The following is a 26769-nucleotide window of genomic DNA, read 5'->3' on the forward strand; positions in this document are numbered from 1 at the left end:
CCCGGCACAGTGTTTAGACTGACTTATTTGTCTTTAAAACAGCCAGGTCGTACTAGACCCCAATGACCTCTGTGTCCATGGACACAATCAAATTTGGGGGTTCAAGAAGATCAGTGCGGACGACATACATTCAGTTCAAATTCAATCTTTATCTAATAATGGGAGGCCTGGAACGGCAATCCTAGGAAAAGTACGGATATCACCAAGTTTATCATGATGTTTGTGTGTTTATTTTTCACATTCAGAGTGACTCGGATTCTGTGATCCCTGTTTCACAGAACTCCCTAGACTCTCAGGATAGATGACCCATTAGGATTGGGTGACTAAAACGGCAACTCAATCTAATGCCTCATTTCCTCTCAGAGATGAGACAAGCTTTATGGCTTGACCTCTCTCAAAGGGATCTTATTCTTTCTACAGTGGCCACGTTGTAATCTCACACATCACTGTCTCGCTTAATATGAAAATAATATCAAACACATTAGTGAAGGTATAGGCCTGGAAAATCCAATTTGAAATTCATACTGTGGCATTTGTAGACTTGATCACTAAATGTGTTACGTCACGGGTGGTTTTAAGGGACATTTATCTGGAATAGGACGAAACACATATAAGCAGGGAGTTCTGTGTTGAAAGATGCATTAACTTTCATAGTTTACTACCCGCCTGAGTACAGCATCTTTTCAAATAATGCCAAATACAACATATCGTAACACAATAACATATATTTGCTGTCAGGAGAAAACAAGGTATCCAAGATGACTTCAGGAGCTTAAATATATTTGTTCTTGACAGTAGCAGGTCTTATTTGTTATTGTGAGATTTGTAGCCACAGTTGTAGCTGCATTTCTCCATTACCAAATATCTCAAAAAATAGGCAATTGGATGTATTGGAATGAAATTTTGTGCAGACATTCATAGTCCTTATACAGTATTTACTGCATGCCAGCAGCACACGAGCAAGCAAAATCTGTCCTCCACCATGGAAAAGTAATTACTTAAGCTCAATATGAAGTGGACCTTTGTTCAGACTGTTATTTTTCATGAGATAAAAGAGAAAATTCTAATGAGCTGCACAGTGTCAACAGACTGGGGTTTTCTGGCCCAAAAACTTTTAATTTGACACTTCCATTGTCTATCATCAAGGGGTGAAAGACAAAGAATGCATATAGCTCCTCAAGGCCTGTGGGTGACTGTGTCTGTCGGTGTGTTCAAAACAGCAGCGGCAGCCAGTAATGTGGAGAGGCTCCTTCTGCTCAGCGGTCTTGAAACAAATGGGTTATTTAGAGCCTACTTCATTTGCACTTGTGGAGAAAGGGCAGAAAGGAAATGAGAACCCCTTGACGGTTCAGTGTTAGACGTATTTAATTAGCCAATTCACTCTGCTTTGCCGCCTCAGTGGGCACAATACTTCTTTGTATTTTTAAAAGTAATTGTCACTTGCAGCATCAGCATTCAGCAGATCCAGGCATGTACTCAAAAAATAGTTCCCTTGGCCTTACTAAGAGATATAAAAATAGACACAGTCCAGCATTATGCTGCCTTGCTGGTCAGATAAACTATGGACACTGATGCCATGTTCAGCAGGCATGAATAGAGGTGAGAGCATCATGAGCTCCAGTGATCAGTCATGGATTTTGGTTTACTCAGGTGACTGAACTCTGCGGGCAGCTTTGATGGTTAATAGGTTTGACTTGTTACACCTTTCTCAACTGATCCACACAGCATTTACCTCAAATATTAAATTACAATTTTTTGTATATAAATCACACAGTATCAAAACTTATTGTCTTAAATCTATGAGGCTACATGCAGCCACAGCAGTGCTTTGATTTAAAAGCTAACTTCATGCTAACGCAACGCTCATACTCACAATTATGTTAATATGCTAGTGTTTAGCAGACCGTAAAGTGAAACCCCTATTCTGAGAACCTCCTTCAAAACCCCACTCACATCCAGCCTTAAGCAGAGCCTTTCTCTATAATATGCTGTGGCACACTTGGATAAATATGATAACAATGGTAGTTATTGGAAAGACAAATATCAATCTTCAATATGTTTTTTGCAGCCTTTTCCGAACATTATTTCCATTAACCAGAAATTTCGACGCCACTATGTTTCATTATCTGGGGAACACAGAACATCCAAGCGTTGCTGCGATATTTTTGACTGAAGTATCATAATGGAATGATCAAATGATGAATAAATACACTGCTCAAAAAAATTAAGCGAACATTTAAATCACATAAATCACGTATTCAAGGTGAAAATCTTTACTGTTGTACATTCTATAATTTGTTGAAAACAAAATGATGTAACAACGGTCAATGGAAACCAAAATCATTCACCCATTGAGGGCTGGATTCAAAATAATACGGAAAATCAAAGAAAAAAACTGAAATCACAGGGTGATCCAACTTGCGTGACTTTTATCACAGCTACTCATAATGTTACTCAGTCCTGTGTATGGCCCCCATGTGCCTTTATACACACCCGAAAACTTCTGGGCATGCTCCTGATGAGTTGGCGGATGGTGTCCTAGGGGATCTCATCCCAGACCTGGATCAGGGCAGCAGTGAGCTCATGCACAGTCTGTGGCAGGATTTGGTAGCGTTGGATGCATTGATACATAACGTCCCATAGGTGCTCAATTGGATTAAGGTCAGGGAAACAAGAGAGCCAGTCAATGGCATCAATGCCTCTGTCATCCAGGAACTGCCGACACTCAGGCCACATGAGGCCGGAAATTGTGCTGCACCAGGAGGCACCCGGGGTACACTGCACCAGCATAGGTTCTGGCAATCTCTCTGAGGATTTCATCCCGATACCTAACAGCAGTCAAGGTACTGTTGGCAATGACATGGAGGTTGTGCGACCCTCAGAGGACAAGCTCAAGCTTTAACTCACTTGCTGTTATACTGTGACAATTAAGTGTTCCCTTCATTTTTTTGAGCAGTGTATTTTACAGTCCCTAAATTAACACTGCAAACTAACTCCTTAAAAACTCATTGCCCGTCTCAAATCAGGATGAAGTCTTGGAATTGATGAGTGAATAAAATTTCAAATTAAAAGGCCCATTTCAGAGTTTAACCACAACATTTCACAGCGATCCATTCTACCACGCACGTTACATAAATACCATCAATCATTGACATGCTCTCCCAAATAAACCCACAACGAGACAAAAATCACCTAGCTCCACAAGCTGTAATTACACTGGAGTGGAGGATGCACTGCTGTACCCTGGGGCTGAAGTGCCTCTATAATAAGCTTTCATCAAGAGCCAAGTCAAGAACAATGTCCCACATATCATCAAGCAGTGCTCTCCAGTAGAGCGTAAAAAGAACGAAAGAGGCGATACTTTCAAAATACAAAAGTTTATTATGTTTTACTTGCCCATGGTAAGAAATATACAAATCAAGAGTTTTGAAATGGACAAACTGTTTGAACTGTACAAATACAGGCATTAGTCACTACACTTATACAAGGATAATTACACATTTGGATCAAACATTGTGAATAAAAAAGTTTGATGAGGACATTTTCTTCAAGTTTGGCATTATCTGGATGTCTGTTAACATAAAACAGCCTGGCAACAACCCATGTTAACATAAATCTGCTTGCAGGTGATGATTCATTGCCAAACATGTGAACAGAGGCAACCAGAAACCACAACTAGACAACTCCAGACAAGTTATTCCACATTAGCTGCATATTCTTCTTCTCTTATTCATTACTGGAAATCTGTGCAGGATATCACCTTGACATACAAACACGTTTCACTTTAAGCCGTCCTCTTGAATTCTCCACCAAGAGTGATGAGTAGTCATGACCTCCTGGGTTTTTGACTCTTTCACCTCAGAGTTTCAGGTACGCCACCTAAAAACAGATTAAGAATTTGTTAAATTTATGTGGACACTTTTTTACTGTAAAAAATACAGATTTTGGTTCCACAAAAAACAGATGCACTGCATCTCAATGGTCTGCTGAATGGCACAGCAACACATAATCTGCTGTTAACGTCTTCCAACAATAAGAAACCACAGGTGGTAGAGTTTTAATCAATTTCAAAAACACACATTCAGATAAACAAAGCCCAGAAAACAAATCAGCTCAGCTCTCGCTCCCTCTCTCTCTTCCTCCATCTGCTATTCCTGGGTGTTTGCCTGCTGCAGACAATGGCTGTGCTCCACTGAGGGCTCTATATTGGGATGATGGATGAGGGCATTTGCCTCACTCAAGGCCCTGTCTTCTCCGTTCCCATGCCAATGCCTGCTCACCACTCAAGCGCATCAATGGTAATTCATACAAATGATACAAACGGCAACTAGAGGGGAGCCACTGCTAAAACAATTTAGAGTCCCAGAAAAAGAAGACAAAGGGTGATAAGGAAACAGTGCAATGGTGGTGTAGATGGACGAGAGCGGCTGGCTTGTGGAGGGAGGGTTGCTGGTTTAAGTTGAGGAAATTAAGGAGTGTGTATTGCTCTTATTTACCTTGAAAAGATTCTGTTTAACAAAGAACAAAAACCAAACCTTGTCCTGTGGAGCTGTACAGCAGCTGATACAAAAAGCAGCTGTACTGGGTGTGTCAAGACTGAATGTATAAAACCTCGGCAGAAAGACAGGAATACTAGAGTTGTTCCTGATCTAAGCACCAAAAACCTAATTTAAAAACTTTATTTCATTATAATATCAACTGTGCATTCACATGGTCCCCTTTCCCAAGTTGTGATGTTATTGTGCCAACTTACATGTGTTTATGTGCTTTTAAGATCCAATGTGGGAAAAAAAACATGGACGCTGTGAACAAAATGCGCTGTATTCATGTGTTTATAGTGTCACTGTGACACCTCTTCACAGCATTATAATGAAGACCAAACAAAAAAGGACCTGGTGTGACAGTCATACAGATAAATTAAGAACATATGCACGTTAAAAACGTCTGTATTGGTTAAAAATAAACAGTTGGGTACTTGTAAGAGAGTTTACAAGAGACACCAGAGAAACTGGTTAAAAAGTTGTTAATTATATCAGCAACTTGGCCACTTATATACCAACAATTTTGCAGACTATCCAAGTCTGACTTGAGATGGCGTTCATGTGAATTTTCCTGGTCTGATATTGGAGAACACACAAATGAATACTAAATAAAAGTAAAAGTCTAACTTAAAGGTCTTCATTTGTCTGAATTCAAGATTTGTTATATATTTATTAGGAGTTCAACACTCAAAAGCCCGGGTAAGCAAAGACCCCATGACTGTCATCACATTGATTCATACTCTGATCAGATCACCTATTCCCAGCTGAGCCCTGCCCACTTCAAACCAGTAACTGATTAACGACAACAAATGTCTTCAGTCTAATCAACAAAATGCCAAACATTGGAAAAATCGTTGGAATAAATCGTTCCAAATCCACTTTAAAAGTAATATACCACTGCATAAATGTGTACAAGTAGAAGCGGAGAGTGAACATTTCTGTCACCTATGATGTAGTGACAGATCAATCAGTAAGAGATTAAAAATATCTAATATTTACTGGAGCATACAGTTCTGTGGCCTTTTGTGAAATATTACCAAGACAGTGTAACAGAGTAAATAATGTACTGGGATACATGATTAAACTCAAAACCTTACTCTATTGATTAATGGACAAAACATTTGGGAACTAAGTAAATTATAAATTATTAGTAAAGTAATGTATTAATCAATACTCCAAACATATTTGCAGGATTTTATTTAATATCTAATCAATTTGTCATTTGAACAAAACAAGCTATTTAAATCTGTCAACTTTAAGAAACAGTGGCCATTTCTATTATATTTTCTACTATTAAGACATTAATTATTAGATAAAGAATAATAATAATAAGCCTTGCAGTTGTCAATGAATTGATAAAGAAAGAGGAAAAAGTCATAGCATCGTTACAGAAGGTTCATTGGAATTGCTCGGACCCTGCTGGACATTCTTTGGACGTACACTTCAAAGATAAGAATCAAATCCAACACATCTGTTGAATTCAGACAAATGAGTAATCTCAGTGACTGCCAATGTGTGGATATGAGGGTAAGTTGCCAGCTAAGCTAATTTTGGAACACTACCAGTGGTTCCTCTTACTGTGCCACATCACCTGTCAACTCTGAGCTACCAGCTGGAAAAAGGCTTTACGGACAAATCATGAAAAGAAGCCAGCCTTTGTTCAGAGGACTCACTATTTTCTACTCGCTCTGAGTACTTTTTTTTTTTTTTTTTTTACTCAACTGCTAGGCCACACAAAATAAGGTTCTCAGTTTGTATTCAACCGAGGCAAAATTACATGAAGGTCTTTAAACAGGCAGGGATCCTGACTGTAGGTCCGCCCAGAACACTTGATGATAATAATGTTCTTAAAGGTGTAACAGCTCTTTGATGTCAATTAAAATCTTATTATTAACATCTTTAGAGCTTCATATATAAATATATATATATATATGATCTAAAATATCATTACTGTGGCAAGAGATTACCTTTGGTAGTTTTATTTTCCATGTGTACATGAGAGCTCTTTAGTTGAAGGGACTTACAGATGTCTGGGTATTTAGAGGTACTGAGACAATGACACGAGGCTGGTGTTAAGGAAGTCCTTTGAGCTAACATACAGTCTTTGATGGTTGGTGCCTGCGACTCTGTCATCATAACACTCCAAAATTTGGCAAGCAGAACAGAGAATATTTCTTCCCAAGTTCCCACATGATGAGAGAGGCAGAAAGAGGTGTGGAAGTGTAATAGAGTGAGGAAAGAAATATGTTGCTGCTACTCCACAGAAAATTGAACTCAGAGGAGCATCCTGCAAGTTCAAGCAGATACATGAAGCAGCCAAGGGTATAGTCCTGGCACAACGAACAAAGCCACTGATCTATATATAATGATTTTATTACTCTCCTTTGGCATGTGTCCACCCTACCCCTTGAACGTGATCCACTTTCCAGAAAAGGATCACAACAATTGGTTCTGAATTGGGGACACATGAACTCATTAGTGCCTTGAAAGTGTTGGGATCTCAACACATTCTTACTGCTATGATTGACAACAAGCAGTGAGTTCATGCAGCTGTCATGAAGTTATGATTAGCCTGAATGTTATTTCTTAGTTGTTGAGTAAACACATGGTTGATGAAGAACATCCCAGTTTTAACATTTCATGTAAACATAAATACACATCTTTTCATTCATCACAGATTTTTTTAATTAAAGGTTTTCACACAGCAAACATTAACACTGATAAAACATGTCTGTGAAGGCTCATATTTGTTATCAGCCAACCATCGGTCAGGCTTTAGTCATCTCATATGTAAACGAAATCTTAATAAACGTTTTGTGGAGAAATCTCAACTGATTAGAAAAACAAAAACATAATTTGATAAAAATACATATCCAACATATTTGTGTTTAAGAGAAACATATGCATTCAGAGAAGGCACATTGATGTGATGTGATCTTTCGGAAATGTATTGTCGCAATATATACTGTATAGTATATACCTCCCCAAACCTGAGTCAGTTCAAATACCTTAAAGACATAAGTATAAACACAATTGAGCAAGGTAACATGGGAGTCGAAATAGTTTGCTAAAGTAAGTGATAAACTGTTTAATTTGCTAAGAGAGGACAAGATAGTAATGGGTCAACAGTTGAAAGGTCGTGCCTCCACTCAAAGTATGTAGTGGCAAACTTGACCAAACCAACCAAACTTCATACTCACTACATCAAACTGAATGAAAACGTCTTGTGGCATTACTCACGGTTTCTGGTGCAAAGTAACATCCACTTTAAAATCAGCTGACAAGAGCACATTAGAACCAAGAACAATTAGTGTCCATGTACCCCTTCATGGACACTACCTGAACGCTCAGATAGATACATGTTGATATAGTTGACTAAAAAAGCCCCCAAAAAGGCCAGGACTTAGATATCAATATTTGTATTGTACAAATGCCATAGCAACTTTAGGTTCAAGGCATCCAATTCCCCATTAGTACAGTATTAATCCTTCATACACTAAAATCTAATTCATCAAATCTCTCTCATCACATTGGTGATAAACAACAGTGACATGTTGATACAACATTTTCTTTTTATTTTCAGGATAAGAGAACATTTCAAACACATTATATCATCAAGCAGATATCCTGCTGTAAACACGAATGGAGAACATCAGAGACCACCACCTCTGCTGATAAATTCCCTCTGTCATCCATTTGTCCACGTGCAATGAATCGCGACACAAGCATCTTGGCGGAAGTAATTTCGTAATCCTCATCGTAAAACACAGGATCAAATTTTGAATGGATCCCTGTCTCAACTAAATGCCATCCCTGCCTGAGTGAGGAGGACATTAATGAGGGAGGGGGGGGGTTGTATCTGTTCCCGTGGTCCAGAGTGACACTTGGAGCTGGAACTACTTTACACCCCATTACACTGGCAGGCCCGGGGATGGAGGGAGGGAATCACAGCAGCCCAGACCACACTAGAGATTCCACAAGTAGCATAATAACAGGCTGGTTTATAGAGAGCAAGCTCTGATCCACCCATCCACAGACACCCCCACCCCCACACACGTTCTTACTTCTATCTCAGTAAGGACAGTCATTGACATAAAACAATCCCCAGTCCCTTACCCTAACCTCAAAAACTAAATGCCTAACCCAAACCCTTGACCTAAACCTAGTTCTAACCCTTTAACCAAGTCTTAACCCCCGAACAGTCCATTAAAGGGGGGTCACAAAGTGAGGACCGGCCAAAATGTCCTCACTCCACAGGTTAAAGTCTAAAACTGGTCCTCACAAAGATAGCTGTACAAGAGCACACACACACACAAGCACACAAACACACACACGAGCACACACATACACACACGAGCACACACATACACACACGAGCGTTCACTAAAATGGCACTCGGTCGAGCTCATACATTTGCCAAGGTCCAACAATCACACCTCAACAGCTTAAATTCAATGAAACCACACCTAATTGCACACACCCATAAATATCAGCCCACTAATAAACATGCCAGATTGTTTCTTCATGAATTATTCCCTGGGAAATCAATGAAAATTAAAAAAAACACAATGTTCTGATTTGCCCCCAAATTTAATCAACCAGTCAAATTGAATTTGTATGGCCCATATTCACAAATCACAATTTGCCTCATAGAGCTTAACAACATCCTCTGCCCTTAACCCTCAACAGAAAATAAAATTCAGAAACCACAAAACCCTTTATGGGTTCTTTCTTGGCCAATGTCCCATCCTTCCACCAAGTTTTGTGGAAATCCATTAAGGACTCTTAATGAATTCTGCTGACAAACCAACCAACCAACAAAACAGCCAACCAACACAGACAGGGCGAAAACATAACCTCCCATAAGAGGTATTCATAATATTAATGATGGCCTTATTCCATTGAAGCATCCCAGTAAGCCATACCAGTGAGACAGAGCCAACATGCACACTGCCAGGACCATGAACGTGAAGCAGTTAAATGGAATTTAGTCACTTCTCATTGACACTTGTGGGTCAAAATGTCCGTAAAAAAAACACTAGTGCTGCTTACAGATGCATTAAGGTGTTCATATAAAAAAACCTTAAATCAACCTTATCTGCACAATGATTCAAGTCACTACAAAAGTAAACATATATTCTATCATTTCATATTTAGACTGCAAACTTGCACAACTTTGATTAAAGTTCAGTGGAGCTGAAATGATGCTTCTCCAGGCTGCACGTAGGTGAACACTCACAGAGCGTTGCATGGATGGCTTTTTTTTCTTTCAAACTTTCTCTCAGGACTGTAATTAATAACATAAATGATGGTTCAACTCTATTAAGTGTCGCAGTAAAGCAGTGAGCCAGTATGTAATATGCAATAAGTACATCTGAATATAACCATACTGCTATTATACTGTATGTCACAGTGCTGTGAAAAACTTGCATTAGTGCAGAGGGTCTCTCAGCAGAGCTCCACTTTACTTCAACCTTCGCTGAGATCTCATCAGCCAGAATAATGTGAAAACATCTGTGTGGTAGAGCAGCATCTTTAATGTGACTATTCAATTTCTGTTTCATATAAGTGATGTAAAAAGCTGAGTTAAATTCCCCATATCCTGCCTGAGCCTATCACTTGTACTGCTTTCTCCAATGGACGAAAATAAATGAGTGAGAAAAAATCTTATCATAGCTTTGATATGTGCACTATATATTAGCGTTACAATAATGGAAGTGAGTGTGTATGGTTACGCCATTTGCTCCTCTCAGGAGGGCTTTTATCAGCTAACAGTACGAAGACCATCAGCTCACCATACCCTCCCTCTTTGTTCCGTTTCCTCTCACATATCTTCATGTCATCGTCTCCAGCCAATGTAACTCTCATTATAACTTTGCGCAATGCCTTTCAAACAGTGTTTTTTTAAACTAACTCTCAGAAGCTCTCAGACCATCTCCGGTAACTCTAGATGGCCAAAAGATCACATTACCTTCCTGTCCTCTGCTGCCTTTAGCACACTACTATCAGGAAGTGTTAAACTGTGTCAATTTATCACACTCTTTTTACCGCTCTAAACACCAGACAGATACTATGTCCTACGTCTGGGTCGCTTTATCTGCAGCCTTCTCCATTTCAACATTGCCTAATTTCCCCCCCCTACCACTTATCATGTTGTTACCTCAGAAAACAACAAAGCTGCTTATCATATGACCACAATGTGTCAGAGAATGAAGTGAAAAAAGCTCAGAAATGTTATTAGTTGGTCATCCTCTGGGCTTGTGGGCTGACTTTAAAACTAAGAATTTTAAAGTTCGAGGTACAGTAGCCTTATAACAAGACAGGAGAGTAATGTAGGTGAAATTAAAATAGCAGTCTGGTGGAAGTGAACCCTGTGTTGCAAACTCCATATCCTCTAAGAGGTGGACAAAATCCGGCTCATCTCTAGTTGACGACTGGTGGTTTCGCTGGCTGGAATGACAGATTTTATTAAACAATGTTTGTAAATGAAATCAGAAGGCGAAGGCGGTCAAAACATACCAGAGTAAGTTATGAAAGGATTGGATTTTTACTATTTATTGATTATGTTAAGCACTTAACAATGAATTTAAATTTGTTCCGATACTGATACTTTTTTTATTGGTTCTGGACTTTTCTTCTATGTTATGTTTTTCATTTTTTCAATGTGCCATCTCCACTGCTGTCTGTCAGGCCTTTACCCGAGCACCGGCTGCCTGCCTGGGCTGATAATAAAAGCAGCTTCACATGTACAACAGTAGGTTTCGTTCAGCCTTGGTTTTCTTCTTTTAAGATTTGCTTGCTGTACATTTTTTCAGCTCTTTCTTTTTTTTCAGCAGTTGAAAAACTTGTTCAAGTGCTGGCAGTTGCTTTCTAAACTTTCTGAGCAGGAGGTGCAGGATAATGGTGCTAATAACCCCCGTCACTATGTTTAAAACAGCTCAAAGAATAGAGTTGTCAGCAGAGTGAACACCTCCTATTTTCTAGTCAAAGGGCTTTCCTTGGCAACTCCGGCTAAATATACACATTTTGCACAATTACAGGTGAATAAGGCTGACAAAAGTAAAACCTCACATTTGACCTGCATAGTAAATCCCTAAAGCGAAGCTGGTAACTGAAAGCTCTGAATCATGAAATTAATTAAGGCAGGATTAAAAACACTGTCAAGCACTAGTGAACAATGGAAGGGAGAGGTGCTGTAAGTAAGAAGTATGTGAAATAAGTGATTGTTGTCAGCTAAAAGTGTTACTGCTAATACAGCTTTTAATAAAGGATAAGGATGAATTAGAGCATCTCTGTGCTTGTATTACACAGTATCAGGGTACGCATTTAAGAAAAATCTAAAATATGCGTCTATGAGAAATATCAGCATGCCCTACTCATCATCTGTTATCACTTACAGTACATGGCAACTGTCTCACCTCATAGGACCTCATGTGACGCATCGACGCAGGAAGTGTAGAATTGCTGTCATCTATCACTTGCTGCAGCTCCTCGCACACCTTCTGCGGCAGCACCACAGGATGTCCGATGACATTGACCTCCCAACTAGTTACAATTCTGAAAACACACACATACACACAGCAGGGGTGATTTACAGTGACTGCCACAATATTATATAATCAGAAAGGAACCTACAAATAGCTGCTGTACATCCCCACATTGAAGCATTCTCCCTGCCGTTTTAATTAAGCAGTTTTAAATTGTAAACCAAAATGGATAACTAGGGATACATAAAAGTGGATTGATGGTGAATGTATAAGTCGAATCAATCTGTATCTGTGTGTGTGTGTGTGTGTGTGTGAAGCTAGATGAGGGGACTGAAAAGAGAGGAGGAAGAGTGATTGATGCTCTGTCAGAGTGTGGAGCGGATCCAGTTTGTTTGGGTGACATTTAGCCATCTGCACAGTTCCTGAGAGGAGAAACTATTCTCGAAGTTTTTACAGTTCTACTTCAGACATCACTGCTGGCTTAGCATTGTTCACACAGGAATGGGCTCTTTTATTTGGTGGCAGCATGGTTGTGCACCTCTGTGCACTAGCTGTTGCCTCATTGCGATTTGAATCCTGGTTCAGCTGGGGTCTTTCTGTGTTGAGTGTGCATGTTCTCCTCGTGTCTGCGTGGGATATCTCTGGGTACTCTTGCTTCCTTCCGCAGTCCAAAGACATGCAGATTGGGGTAAATTAGAAACTCTAAATTGTCCGTGGTTGTGAATGTGAGAGTTGGAATAGATGGACGTTTGCATGGATGTGTGCTTGGTCTGTGGTAATACTGGTTGCTGCTTTCTTTCTGAAACTATAAAAGTAAAGACCGGCTGCTGAAGCTGCACCACCGCTGCTGCACAAGGAGCTGGTTATTCATATTTCAGTGAAGCTAGACTCAGAACACAGAACCCAGAGCTGGAGAATCGGTTGTTGTTGACGTGAACACACCGTTGTCATGATCAACAATGTCTGCGATGTAGATGAGTCACACTGCTACAGAGCACTGGTCGTCTATTTATTACAATATTATCATTATTGAATGTATAGAACAAAAGATTTGTTCCACATAGAGACAGAGATTTCTGGAGATCTCTTTAGGAACTATCAGCCACTCAACAACTAGGGTCTTAATCAGGTTAAAGCTTTTGAAGTCTACATATTGATCCAGTCTACATCATGACTCTGTGCAATGTCATGGAGTTAATGTAGGATTTGATCAATCAATTAACTAGAATTAATTCAATGGAAAAAAGTTGCATACATAATTTCCATTAGACTCAATTTCTATATCTATGAGGGCTTCCTGTTCCCCAATTGTACCAGCCTGTGGTGGTGCCTGCGACTTTCACTCAACTCATAATCAAGTCACTGCCATTAGTGACAAGCGTAATCCACTTTGGCATTGGCTCACTGATTCTCCAGCCAATTATTGGCAGTTTTAACCACACACACTGCAACCTCTGGCTGCAGCTGACTGTAACCGACTGTATACCCCGAATAAGAGGGTCATCGTCCTGGGAATTCAGCTCCCCAGGCATAACATTTAATTTAAAAATGTCAGAGATGAGTGATGAAGGATGAATGGTAAATTATGTAGCAGGGAAATGGAAGTGTGAGTAACATTTAGCTTTCCGAAACTTCAGAGAAATGTCAGAAGTCGGTGAAAAAAAGAGTTGCTAAAATGGTAAGTACCTCACGTCTGTTTTATAAGTGATGATGAAACTGGGATTTTTTCTTACTGCACATACAGAATATTGATACCTGCTAACAAATTGGTGAATAAGTAATAAGAAGTCACAGAATAGATACATGAAAGATGTGATTGAGATTAGAAACAGTGAGCCCCAAGCAAGAACATACTCATAATCTGATTGTAAATTTCTGCGACATTTGTTCATAGGGTGAGTTCGCAGGAACATGCCACGTCAGATTCAACACTTCCATCTTCAGAAAAGTGTGTAAATGACATGCATAAGCAATGATAAATACCGCCTGTGCATATTAGAGCAAGCGTGAACAAAGATGTCAAATTAGCTAAATTAATCTCCCAATTATCCCCCCCCCCCATGTTAGAAGTGTATATTTATTAAAAAGGCATCAAAGAGTAAAAAGAAGAATTTACGATTTTGGAATTTGAAGTCCTGATTTCAGAGATTCAAAAAGCTAAAGTCTAGACTTTTTAGCGCATGTCAGAAGCGGAGTTGAGAAACAGACTAAAGCGGTGCTGTTGATGCTATGTCACCTTTAGGTCACTGAAATAAAAAAAAAATTGTCTCGTCGAAGCGACGTGATGGATGACTGTCACAGAAGGAGGTCAAGCAGAAGTCTCCATCACTGAAATAGATGAAACAATTACAGACACGTGTGCATTATTTTACAGCACATGGTTGTTGTACGGTCCCCAGGACATTACCACAATGCAATTGTATGCATCTGCCAACCAGTGCAATTTCCATGTACATATTTCTACAAGCTTTTTTTCCCCCCAGTCACTGTGACCTTGCTTTGACCACTGAAACATAATCACTTTATCTGAAAATCTTAGTCCAAGTGACGATCAAAAGTTTCAAGCAGTCTTGAGAGTTCACATTCAAGAGGCCAAAAACATGTCTTTGAGGCCACTGTGACCTTTGACCACTGAAATCGAATCAGTTGGTCGGTGAGTCCAAGTGAATTGTACCAGATGTAACGAAATTCCCTACAAGCAGTCCTAATATATCATATTCACAGGAACATGAGGTCACTCTGACCTTGACCTTTGGCTACCAAAATGAAATCCAAGGTCAAGGGAATTTTTGGACCAAATTTTCAGAAATTCCATCAAGGCATTCTTGAGATATTGCGTTCACAGGTTTGCGTTCATGGGACGGACAGACGGACAACCCGAAAACATAATGCGTCTGGCCACTGGTTGTCGCTGACCCTGAGGCATAAAGGCTTCATCTGAATAACAGCACACATCTCATATAACATGTCTGGACCAGTTTTACATTCTGTTCATATCTGGAAAAACTCAAAATTCAATTCAACTCCTAAATCACTCATACGCACAACTTAACAACAAAGCTGTTCGTTCTTACAGTTCTTGCATAAGGCCCAGTGTCCCCATTACACAGTTTGTCAACTAGAGAGCAACAACAGGAGACATTTTTTATTTTCATATCTAGCAATGGGCAATGTTGGATCAGCGATTTTAATACTCTACAGTACGAATGTTTCCCGGGCATCACTCAGCTCACAGAGTTTATCATGTAATTTAAATGGAGTCTTACTGCTTTGACTGAGAAGACAAGCCTTTCTCCTTTCATGCGAGCTTTTCCTCTAATTACCATTTCTCCCGCAGTTAGCCAGTGAGCTTGTCAAAATGCTAGAAACAACAAAACTTCCCTGTTCTGCCTTCACTCTCTCTGGCTGCCGGGAGGAGGAGGAGGAGGAGGAGGGGAAAAAAAACACTGAGTGCTGATTCAGATGAAAATAATGAGGGTGGAAGGCTCTTCCAGTGGGGTGGTACTGAACTGAGTATGGAGAACCACATGCAGCACATCCACCCACACCTCTCTGATGCATCACAGCAAGGTACACAGAGCTTCGCTCCAGTCAAAACAACATCCCCTGTATGTGCAACAAACATGAGCATGGCTTATGCAACTGACAACTTTTGAGATGATAAACACCTTTGATGGCAATCTCATTTGCAAAATTACAGGCAATTACATCTGAGCAGGGACCCTTAGCGCAGAACCTGTTCGCCAACAGTCGTCTTTCATCCCTCACAGACAGCTGGTGATTGAGTGGGTGCGTTGGATAGATGAAAGGATGAGTTTAAGAAGAGCAAAACAATGCTTGAAAAAAAAAAGGGGGGGGGCTTGGGAGTTGAAGTGGTGGAAGATGCAGGAAGTGGCCTTGCTTACTCTCTCTGCATGATGCCCAGGTTGGAGCAGGCTACGTAGAGCAGTTTCAGGGCTCTGGCAGCTCTGGGTGATGGACTGTGAAGAGCCCCGTCACACGTCTCTGGGACTGACGCCATGATGGAGTCGCTGTTCAATAGCCAGAGCTGCAGGAGGAGCAGACAGGTCACTTAACACTTAAAGAGACACATACTCGACGTCACACAGAGAAGAAATCACACTCCATCACATCAGCTCAACACCTCTGCCCATGCTGATTAGGGTCAGAGTAACACTTTGGGCCCATAATGTGCTTTTAGTGACCCTCGTGTTCTGCTCTCTAAAGCTCATTAGACATTTTTTTACAGTGTTTAATCGCTTAAATATTTCATGATTCATGTTACTTTAATCCGCTATATGAGCTACATGTGTATAGCCCATATAGGATTGAAAATATTCCAGGTGCTGTAACACCATCATTTCTCCCGACATGTACAGTTTGTGGCAAACTGTTACTAACTCAATACATTTTTTACATACTCTGTTTTAATAAGTCAAAAAAAGGAACGATTTATTGAATAAAAGGCGTCACTGTGACCTCTGACCACTGAAATGTAATCAGTTCATCTTCAAGAACTTTCACGAAGGCAGAGTTTGTACAGGTACAAAAAACACATACTGGTGCAAACATACTATGCCGTACAAAACAATCCTTTTTTTGTTGCAACAGTGTTATACTGTTTTACAAAGATCTACTAATCCATGTGTGGCTGATTTAAAAAAAGCTAAAGAGTAAGACCTGGCAGGATTCTCAACAACTAGAACTAATCAGTCAATTAGCTTCATGTATCACTTGAAGAACCTGCAGCACGCTCCTTCCCATTTCTCAAATAACTGAGTGGTCTATTTTTAATAAAACGTCATGTGTGTTCCCTGATTATCTGATTACAACCGCTTCTTCTTACCAATAAGAAGGGTTTTTCATCAGGAGTTTGGACAGAGAAGTGGAAGGTGCTCAGTGAGTTGGACAGCTCCAACAGTCTGGCTGCTATTGTCCTCTCCACAAAGACAGATCTGTCCAAAAGAGAGAATATTTGTTCATTTCCAAGTTTTGCCTTGGAAACATATAAACAGTCAGTCATTTAACCAAAACAACACTGAGGAATCAAAACGTTTGGCAGGATAAGATTATTTTCTTGCTTCCTCTGAGACAGAGTTTTGGAAAATATGTGACTCTTTATGGTCATGCAAATGCAGAGGATTTTCATATTTGAAAATCTCCAGCCAAGAAATTCAGCTTGTGATTAGGTTCATAAACAGTTAAGGAGGAAAGTGGATTTTAAAACAAAACAATCAAACATAGTGTGACAATGATGTACAGTATTTGTTCATTTTCCTGTTTATAATCCATTTTTAAAGGAATTGTATGTTGATTCTAAATTGTGTACATGCAAAATAGTGATTTGAAGGGGATAGCAAAATTGGCAGGTAATTGAGGAGGATGTTTTTTTGGTAATTTTTTTTTAAAGGGGTTGGCATCCTCCCTCATCCCCCAAACAAATCGCCTGCTCTTGCACAATCTTTAAATAATTTAAAACTTGCACAATGACAGATGCGTTTATCAAAGGGTTTTATTCAGAACTAAATTTGTAACAGTCATTATTTTCTTTAATCGCCTGAACACAGAGGGCATTGTGCTTTACTCCCCCAAAACCTTCAGCAGAATACAATACGTGGTGTCGGACATTGAGTTAGCAGAGCTTCTCCAGGTGTATATTGAGTGAAACCGACAGATAAATGAACTACAAGTGATTTATAGTCACTGCACTGGATTTATAGTGAAGGACAAAAATATACGACAGCAGTCACATTGATTAACCTAGGAGGACTTTGACTGACTGTATTTTAAAAGCTACTCTTTATTTATTTCCCTATGAAACTGCCTTTTTTGGCTACACTTCTCTATTTATCACCACTCAGAGCTTGGATTAAAAACTTGCCTCTTCATTGAGGCCTCTGTCTTCCTGTCTCCCACTGCAGGCTCCACCAACACCTGTGTGAAGTACAGTTTCAGGGTCCCTGTAAGATACAACGGAAGAGAGCTAATGTACACAACTGAAAACGATGTTTACGTATGAAAACCAAATAGAAGAATGTGTACCTGGTGCGATGGCTTCTCCCAGCACTTCAGAACAGCTCTGACAGGAGATGAGTGCCAGTCGGCGGCAGGGTTTCTATAAGGAATAAAGGCAAAACCCAGAAACATAATCAGGGTGGAAGAGAGCCGAGGAGAGACAGAGACGGATATAAGGTCGGCAGATGTCATTTCTTCCCTTGCTCTTTCTAACTCTCTCTGTTACAGTCAAGCAGAGTCACTCATGCAGAAAATGACTAATAGAAAAACAGAGAGCTCAATCCTCGTCTAAAGTGTTAAAGAGTTCAACTTCACTGATGCAGCCGTGTGGGGATTGAGTGTCAGTGGGTGAGTATACTTTATGATACCACTATAAATCCCATTTTTGTGTTTTATTACAAAATCTTTTGACCATTTTGGTGCTTGCACCACTTCCTCTGTCACTGCAGCAAATACGCTTTTCTGCTTTAAGTTTTTCTAATCTTGTTCAGACTTTGTTGTCTTTTTGTTTTGTCTCTTTAAAAATTATTTTTTACTTTTTAGAAATTCCCTCAACTTTGCATTTCAAGAATAAAACAGAAACTCAAGAATTCAGTCAAACTAAATCCGAGTAGGAATTTTTTGGGGGATTTTGTGAATATGTTGCAATGTCGAGCGACTGACAGCTGTGCTGTGAGACGCCAGCATTCCCCACTCTGAGCTTGTGGTTTCTTCCTCCTTCCGAACAGACGCAGTTTTTGGCACCATTTTTTCAAATACCTAACACTGATTACAACACTGTGTTTATGAGCAGAAAAGGAAAGAATGTCTGTTACTAAAACTGATTCTAAAGAACAATTTCACCAATTTATGTGCAAAGTAGTTTGATATATTCTAAAAAGTTTGAATTTTCAGCTTTTGTAATACGCAAAATTTTAAATAATCTTCTCGGATTTAGTTCAAATGTATTCTTGACATTTCAGCTTTTTAAATATTTTGACTCCTCGAGATGCAAAATGGAAGAATGAAATCTTCCAATGTCGTCTCATTACCTTTTTTCTTGTTACATTTCTTATGCCTGGCCCTAATACTCTTCCACAATACGCAGTGAAGAACCTGAAATTATGTTTTTTCAGCGTTTGTCTTCCAGCTAAAGCAACGAACCATCACTTTCAGTTACATGTCTCTTACCTTTGACTCTTGACTGTCCTCTGTGCTGACTGGGCTCACTTCCTCTGTCAGAGTCTGACCACAGCTGTCATCTCTGGCTACAAGGAGGAAAGTGTCGCCCAGTAAACAGTCCTCTGCTCTGGGCAGCAACTTCTCCTTGGCGAACGGATCCGGGTGGCAACACCAGTCGTCCACAATGGCGTTCCAGTTTCCATTAGGGAGAGGAAGCACTCTCTTAAACACTCTGAAGAAGAGGGAAAAACGGTTGGGAGTTTTCTCTCTTTAATTGTCTATGTGGAAACTGGCTCAATAAGCAGTGAGTTCTCCGAGGATCAGAGAAGGTCAGAAACCAAAAGTGAAATTTATAAAAATGATTTCAGGGTCTGTAGCTGCTAAATGCTCCTCTGTGCTTCACCAGCCAGCTGCTAACCTTGTGATTCAGCCATTTGGTGCTAGTAAGTGAGTGCACTGTGGGGTTATAGAAGCTTTTTTGGAGGAAACTACTTCCTGCAGCTGGAGATGAGGCAGTGCCAAAGAAAAAAACTCTTATGCCAACAAACAAACCAATGGGCTGAAAGATAGATTAGAACTAAATAGAGCTGATGAGATGATTGAGCCAATGTTAAGAAAAATATGTATTAGTCAGCTTTAATACAGCTCTTTTTGTAATTCATTCCAGTAAAGCACTTGCTAACACAGTCTAATACAACACTTGTGCAATAACTCCTTCATGAAGGTGATAATGTTTCAGTTTCAACCTTATGATCACTTTGAAGGCTTTAGTTACCTCCACCAAGGGGGTTATGTTTTCACCCAAGTCTATTTGTTAGTTTGTTGGTTTGTTTGTTAGCAGGATTACACAAAAACTAAAAACCAATTTCCAAAAGATTGGATCTGAACCCATTTAATTTGGTTGCAGCTGTGGATTAATGGGCTGATCATATACTGCATATAAAGATGGACAAAAAGACAGGGAAAGGGACACCAAATCAACTTGATCACCCCCCGGTGGCTGGCTGCCTTATAGGTCATAAATCCTGCCTCCTCCATGTTAGCAGATGGGACATAGACCAAACTAAAAAAGTACATATCACATTTTTTTTCTCAAAGATAGTTTCTGTTATTTAAGGTAGTTCTTAACAGACACATCCACATATTGAAACCAATCCTACCCTTTGGACATTTTAGAAACTTGACCTTTAACCTTCTAACTTCCAGTTGCAAAGGTTTTACATATAACTGCATTTTATTTGACATTTTTGTTATTTAACTGTAATGTCTTGTATTTTAAGGTTGTCATGTTCTTTACTTAACATTTTGATCATCTTGATTCCTCTAATTGTTCTAATACTATGGTTTTTATGTAAATTGTGAAAACATTTTTTATAAGTATTACCTGTCTATTTAACTCGACATCATTAAAAATGAGTTTGATTTCTCGAGTATAAATAAAGGTTGTAAATGTTCATCTTTTCAGTAAGTTTGGTTTTAATTAGTTGATTAATGCAATGTCATGATCAACTGACCCGTGATTGGTCGAGCGTGTTGACCAGCAGAACTTTGATACCATCGCTCCACACCACGGCTACTACTGTGCAGACTCTGGCTCAAAAAGACGTCAATAAAGCAAGATGACGACACCCTTATCCGATATTTCGTCTTCATCCTCAATACAGTGGGTGAATGTGGTGACATGTTGTCCATCTTTATTTACAGGTTATTAAACTTTCTTGATTATGTTTTATGTCAAATAAATAATTTAGGTCATCAGACTTCTTAATTTTTCTTTTATATTTCTACTGTTAGTACCAGAAAATCATGTGCAGGATTGTTTGGCCTGGGCAGAAGTATACAGTCCACCAAGTGGCATTCAACTGTTTCTTATTATACAGAAGTATTTCTGTTATTTAGCCTTCCTCCAATGATATGAATGGGGTGGACAAAACAATGGAAACACCTAAGGCAACACAACACCACAAACTGCAGCCTCCAGAACAATCATACGGTTGAATCAACTCCACTCTAAAACTTTAAACACAAATCAAGCACTATAACTTGCTGCAGGACTGTAGTGTTAGACTGTTCAAGGCTGCACAAAGACCATTTGTAGAGGGCACCTTGTGATGGTTGCACTCAATGCTAGCAATACCTCAGAGCAGCCCAAAAATATATTGTTGATGTTACAAAGCATTATTTTGCAATATGTTGTTGAAATTATAACTTTTCACTTCACTGCTGACAGTTTTAACTTCCCGAGACCCAGTTGAAAGCAAAAAAAATAAATTCTCGACAACTTTTATTGGGTTATTGCCGAGAAACAGAGCCAGAGGGCAAGGGTTTCTGTAATGCAGCTATTGCAATTTTCAGCATGTCACATTGCTGACCAGAGAAAGCTACAAGCTGAAGGCAATGAGAACAATACCCCTGTCCAGCTGAACCACCCCAAGGTAAGAAACACAATTGTTTTTTGGTGTTGTTATTTTTTTTAAATAGGTAGTGTAGACCTTTACGTCACACCCACTCTATAACTCTAACCCAGTCAGGCTGACAACTGTGGACTCCAGCTCCGGCTCCATCCATCAATTTTTCTTTCTCAGACTAACGCTTCCACTGCTGGGTCACACCATCAATAAACTCTTTGCTCCTCTTCCTGCGGAGGAGGGTGTGAATAAAAACCCATTTCCGCTGGTGACCCCCCCCCCCCCTCCGTCTGTTCCTCACCTGTCCTCCAGCAGCCTGGTCATGCAGCCTTGGCAGTGGAAGCAATAAGTCTCTTTTGCCCGTAGCGTCTCAATCACACTGTCAGCAGCCTCTGTGGAGGACCAAAGGCAAGCAAAAAATGAGGCGGATTAGGTGAAAGGGTGGTAACCTTGTAGTACAGAGCACAAGAATCGATGGAATGCTGGGTGGTGGCGGTGGCTTGGCCTGAGAGCGGACCATAAATCTGATTTGGATTGGACTCGTCAGTGACTGTCCTTTGCTATAACTCACATCTCAAACTAGGAGTCAGACAATAATCTTAGGAAATGCCAAAAGATGGAGTTTGGGGGATAGCATTATTATACAATGACTCTGGAGACAACTTTGATGATATGAGATAAATTCCAAACTTAAAGGGAGTATTATCATGACTCTGATGATCAGTTGCATGTGGGCTGCTAAGTATCCTGAGAGTAAAATCTACAGCCGCACTGTCTCAGATGACCAAGTGACTCAGTCCAATTAATTTAGAATAGACAGCGAGCTCTAAATAGCAACTAAAAGACTTTGTTCTCGTCCTGGCACAAAGGAGTTTAGCAAAGCAGAGGGACGTTACACGTGTCTGGATACGTTTCCATTCTCATCCCAGACCGTACCTTCATCTGAGCTCTTTGCAACATTGATGCGCAGTCTGTAATGTAGCTCCTCTTCGCAGGATTTTCCTGCAGATGTAGGAATGCAGGATCCCGGCTCCAAGGTGACTCCTGGTGGCAAACCCAGGCTCAGGTCACCTTGCAGAGTCCGGACGCAGAGGGCTGAATCTCCACCTGTCACAACCACATCAGCAGGACTTCCAGCTCCATGTTTCCTGAAGAGCAGACATGAGCACAGTTTTATAAGCACAAGTTTGAAGTTATTACCACAAAAATTACGGCTTGGTAGCAAGATAAGTGGTTATGAAATGACTAACCCATGAATTCTCTGCTTCATTCACTTCAGACAAATAAAAGAAAACGAATAAGCAACTATATTCATATGCGATGAATCATTTTAGTTTATTTAAGTTTAACTTTAAGCCAAAATAAACATTTGCTGGATCCAGCCTCTTGGATGAAATTATTTAATGGTTGTCTTTAGATTTTAGAGTAAACTGTGGATCTTTGGGTTTCAGACTATTGCTTGAATAAAACAAGAAATCTGAAAAATGTTTAAAGCACATTTGTAAAGGCAAAACGAATCACTGAGAAAATAATGTGATGCTTATGTTAAGTCAAAGATTAGATTATCTAGGCTAGACTAAACTTTTCACAATACTACAACATAAATAAAGATGACTTCTCATGTAGTTTGAGCTTCACCAAGACTTTATTTTGAAATTACTTCAGGAAAACTACACCAGATTGTATTCTTAAGTGTTAAGACTAGATTTTATTTTTTAATTTCTGAACTAATACATTGGTTTGTCTATAAAATGCCAGAAATTGTCGAAAGGATCATTTCTCAGAATCCACATTTAAAAAAAATTCACTACCAACAGCACTAAAAAAATTATTGAAATGATTAATCAGTTATCAAACAAATAAATCACCTCAAGTTATGACTTCTGTACTAGAGAAACTGGTTCATATTAGAGTCTTTATTGTTCATACTTGGTGAATACGAAGTGAACCAACAAGCTGATTCCAAACTCAAAATCACACTGGAAAATGCATTTGACCATTTTCTCTTGTTAAAGAAGTCTGGATTCAGGACATACGTGATGCAGAACAAAATGTAAACCTTCAACGACAAGTTCTCTTGAATGGCAGCAGTGCAATAAAAGGTAGAGTAGCTAAAAGTGAGAGTCCAGAGCCTGTTCCACTTCTCCCTGAAGAACTGAGCTTAATACAGTGAAGCACTGATCCAAATGATGTCACTACAATCATACATACTGCCTCCACCTCCTGCTGGATGATGCTGTCTCAGCAAAAAAGAAGAACTGAGTAATGACTAAACTCCTGAGGGCCGCACCCTGAGAGAAAACAGAGAGCAGCTCCTCTGTTGACGTGGATGCACTTCAAGGAATGTTACTCCATTTACACCAACGCTCCTTCGCAGTCCTTCCCTGAGTCGTCTGTGGTTTTTATTTAATTTCCTAGTATGACAAATATTTCCTTTTAGCTCTTATAGTCTTCACATAGCTTCCAGCCATATATTAGCTGTTGAAAATACACGTACATGTAGTAAGAATAAGATTTGTACAGAACCAGGCCTCCACTGTAAATTAAGCACAAAGGACATGGTTCACTTCACTTCATGACATATCTCCTTAGCACCATCTACTGTTGTTACAGGTGTGCTACATCCACTTTCAGCCAACAGAGATGCCCCTTATTAAAGACACATCATTATGGCATACAGTTATTTAATAGCTAATCATATTTTATCACAATAAATATTAAATACTAGTTTACAAAATAACTCATAAACATATATATCCAGCGACTTTGAGAGCTTTGAAAAGGGTCATATAAATATGATGTATTCCACAAACATTCCAAACACAGTATATAATACTATTAACTTTCTTGTTTTATGACATAATTCTATCACATTATTTTTTTACTATTGTGCCTTTAACTGATAGTCAGGCTACATTGTGCGATGCCAGGAGACACTGGGTGAGTCTCTGGTTATTATGTGACCTTGGTAGAAATAGTTTTGGCTGGTTTTAATGTATAACTGACTCATTCATCAGGAGTAGAACGGGATCAGAATCAAAAACAAAAGATCTCATAAGGCAGAATTGCCACTTGTCAGTGTAACATCAGTGTTACCTCTGTCAAGGAGGTTATGTTATCACTTCTGTCTGTTTGATTGTTGTTTGTAAGCAAGATTACGTGACGCCAACTGAAAGGATTACCAAGAAACTTGGTGGAAGATGCAGTATGAGCCAGGGAAGAATCCATTCCATTTTGGTGTGGATTCAGAACAGGGGCGGATCCAGGATTTTTTTTCACTCAGTTCCCTCGGGAATGATTTATACATTTTGATGAAAAAATTAATAATCTGGATCTAGTGAGTTTAAAGGTTCAGTGTGCAGAATTTCACATCTAGTGTTTAAGTTGCATGTTGCAGCTGAACACCCCTCACCTCGCCCTCCCCTTCCAAACGTGGATGAGAACCTGTGGCGGCCTTCAGTTTTCATAAAAACTCAAAAGATGTTTAGTTTGTCCAGTCTGGACTACTGTAAAAAACATGGTGCCCTCTGCAGAGAGAACCTGCTCCTAATGTAAATATAAAGTATTTCAATATACAGGGGCCCATTCTAGGGTATACCTATCACTAGGATTATTTTATAATCAGTTTCTGCCAATAGATCCCTTTCATCTAAATCTTACACACTGAACCTTTAAATGTGGATCCATCAGTGGAAATCTGGGCCATGGTGGAGGTATGTGCTCAACTGAGTCCCATTCTAGTTATTCTACAGATTCGTTATTACTGGAGTATAGATATGAAGTATAAATAATTACTGCAACACAGAGAACAAGGATCACTGGGAGTCACTGGTGTTGTGGTGCAATTTGCTGCTTCTCTACATTTTTAAAGATACAATAAGGAGACGCCACAGACTTCTGGGAAAAAAATGATCTTAGAAATTGTGAATTGTGTTTGACAGTAACATTAGAGTTTGTATGTTGTTTGTACATTTTAGAGTTAATATCCATAGCTGAAGCTTCTGCAGAGGGAACAGTGAGGTGAGTTGTACTACAAACTACAGTTTGGAGCATGTTACTGAAACTAGTTAGTTAGTTGGCTAGTTAGCTGTGTAGTTAGCTGGCTGAGATTTAACACAATTTCTATGCTACTGAGCTTAGCTAGCATAGCTGCATTACACCTCGTTAGCCAACACGTACCACACAGTCACCGGACTGGTGCACTAGTTCATAGTTACCTGACGATGAGGAGTCCAGTGCGGAGCCTCCTCCTCAGCTCTAAGAAAACTCCGACCTCGTGTGTTTTTGTCTGCATCTCTAAACCCGCCATTCTGTTCCTGCGACACTAAGGAAGGAAACACTAAAAGAGACACTCCACTAATCCGCGCTCAGTGTGCTGTGTGACTTTGCATAGAGAAAGTAATCTCAGGAAAACGAACACAGCAGTGTGTCTCACTGATGTGCTTGAATCCACAGGGTGTTACTTGTCCGCAGCGTGTCCGCAGCATCCGTGTGTTTACCTCAGCGAGGGAGAAACATCCGCTCAGGCTTTTTCAAAATAAATACCCTCCTTTCACGTTTTAGTGACAAACGTCTGATAAAGGTGTCACGTTTAAGCTTTTGCAAACAAGTCCTCCATGATTAACACAGTTTCTTCGACAGTCTTCATTTCAGAGGGTAATCGTCAGTTCATGGTGAGTTCAGATAGTTATTTTAATTTTAAAAAATTCCAAACTGGGGTCAATAATGTTCATCTAATCTAATCTAAAAACACCCAACATGCAATTGCAGGTTCATTGCATTTTTGCCACACAGGTTTACAGATGAAAATCATTTTCATTGTTTACATACTTGTTACACATCAACATTAATCATCAGTGTTTGGAATGATTGTGAACTGTGACGTGTTTATCTGGCACATAGAACTACAAACCTTTGCCCAGGGGCGTTTTTATCAGGGGATATGCACAACTAAAATAAAAGGTGTGTCAGGGACCACACTGAACCACAAGATTTGCTACTTATCCCTTAGTCTATTATTTTACTGTAATGGGGCAAATTTTAGCAAATAAAACTAAGATTTGCAGTTAATAATGTGTTAATAAAGTGTCTTGGAGACCTTGGTGGCAGTAGTTTTTCAATCAATCAATCAATTAAATTAACTTTGTATAGCCCAAA

The 26769-nt window shown here is 39.6% G+C and overlaps 1 protein-coding gene across 1 annotated transcript; it reads right to left on the reverse strand.

Moving 5' to 3' along the window:
* Positions 1–3361: 3361 nt before the first annotated feature.
* On the reverse strand, positions 3362–26132 carry ube3d (ubiquitin protein ligase E3D). Its single transcript, XM_020091189.2, has 10 exons — positions 25830–26132; positions 22549–22760; positions 21914–22004; positions 19214–19436; positions 18071–18143; positions 17910–17988; positions 16875–16983; positions 15934–16076; positions 11960–12098; positions 3362–3879 (listed from the first exon to the last, which is right to left on the reverse strand). Exons 1-10 carry the CDS (start codon positions 25919–25921, stop codon positions 3859–3861), a joined length of 1182 nt encoding a protein of 393 aa, XP_019946748.2. The 5' UTR covers positions 25922–26132; the 3' UTR covers positions 3362–3858.
* Positions 26133–26769: the final 637 nt, after the last annotated feature.

The sequence above is a fragment of the Paralichthys olivaceus genome, chromosome 13, assembly GCF_024713975.1.
Source record: "Paralichthys olivaceus isolate ysfri-2021 chromosome 13, ASM2471397v2, whole genome shotgun sequence".
Taxonomy (NCBI): Eukaryota; Metazoa; Chordata; class Actinopteri; order Pleuronectiformes; family Paralichthyidae; genus Paralichthys; species Paralichthys olivaceus.

What these genes read in the sequence shown, in the direction of transcription:
- ube3d (XM_020091189.2), bottom strand. Translation starts at nt 25,921, where the DNA reads ATGGCGGGTTTAGAGATGCAGACAAAAACACACGAGGTCGGAGTTTTC. An exon ending in GGGAGAAGCCATCGCACCAG is followed by an intron (nt 17,989 to 18,070) that starts GTACACATTCTT and finishes TGTATCTTACAG; the next exon opens with GGACCCTGAAACTGTACTTC. An exon ending in CTGGGCATCATGCAGAGAGA is followed by an intron (nt 12,099 to 15,933) that starts GTAAGCAAGGCC and finishes GTGTGTTTTCAG; the next exon opens with AATTGTAACTAGTTGGGAGG.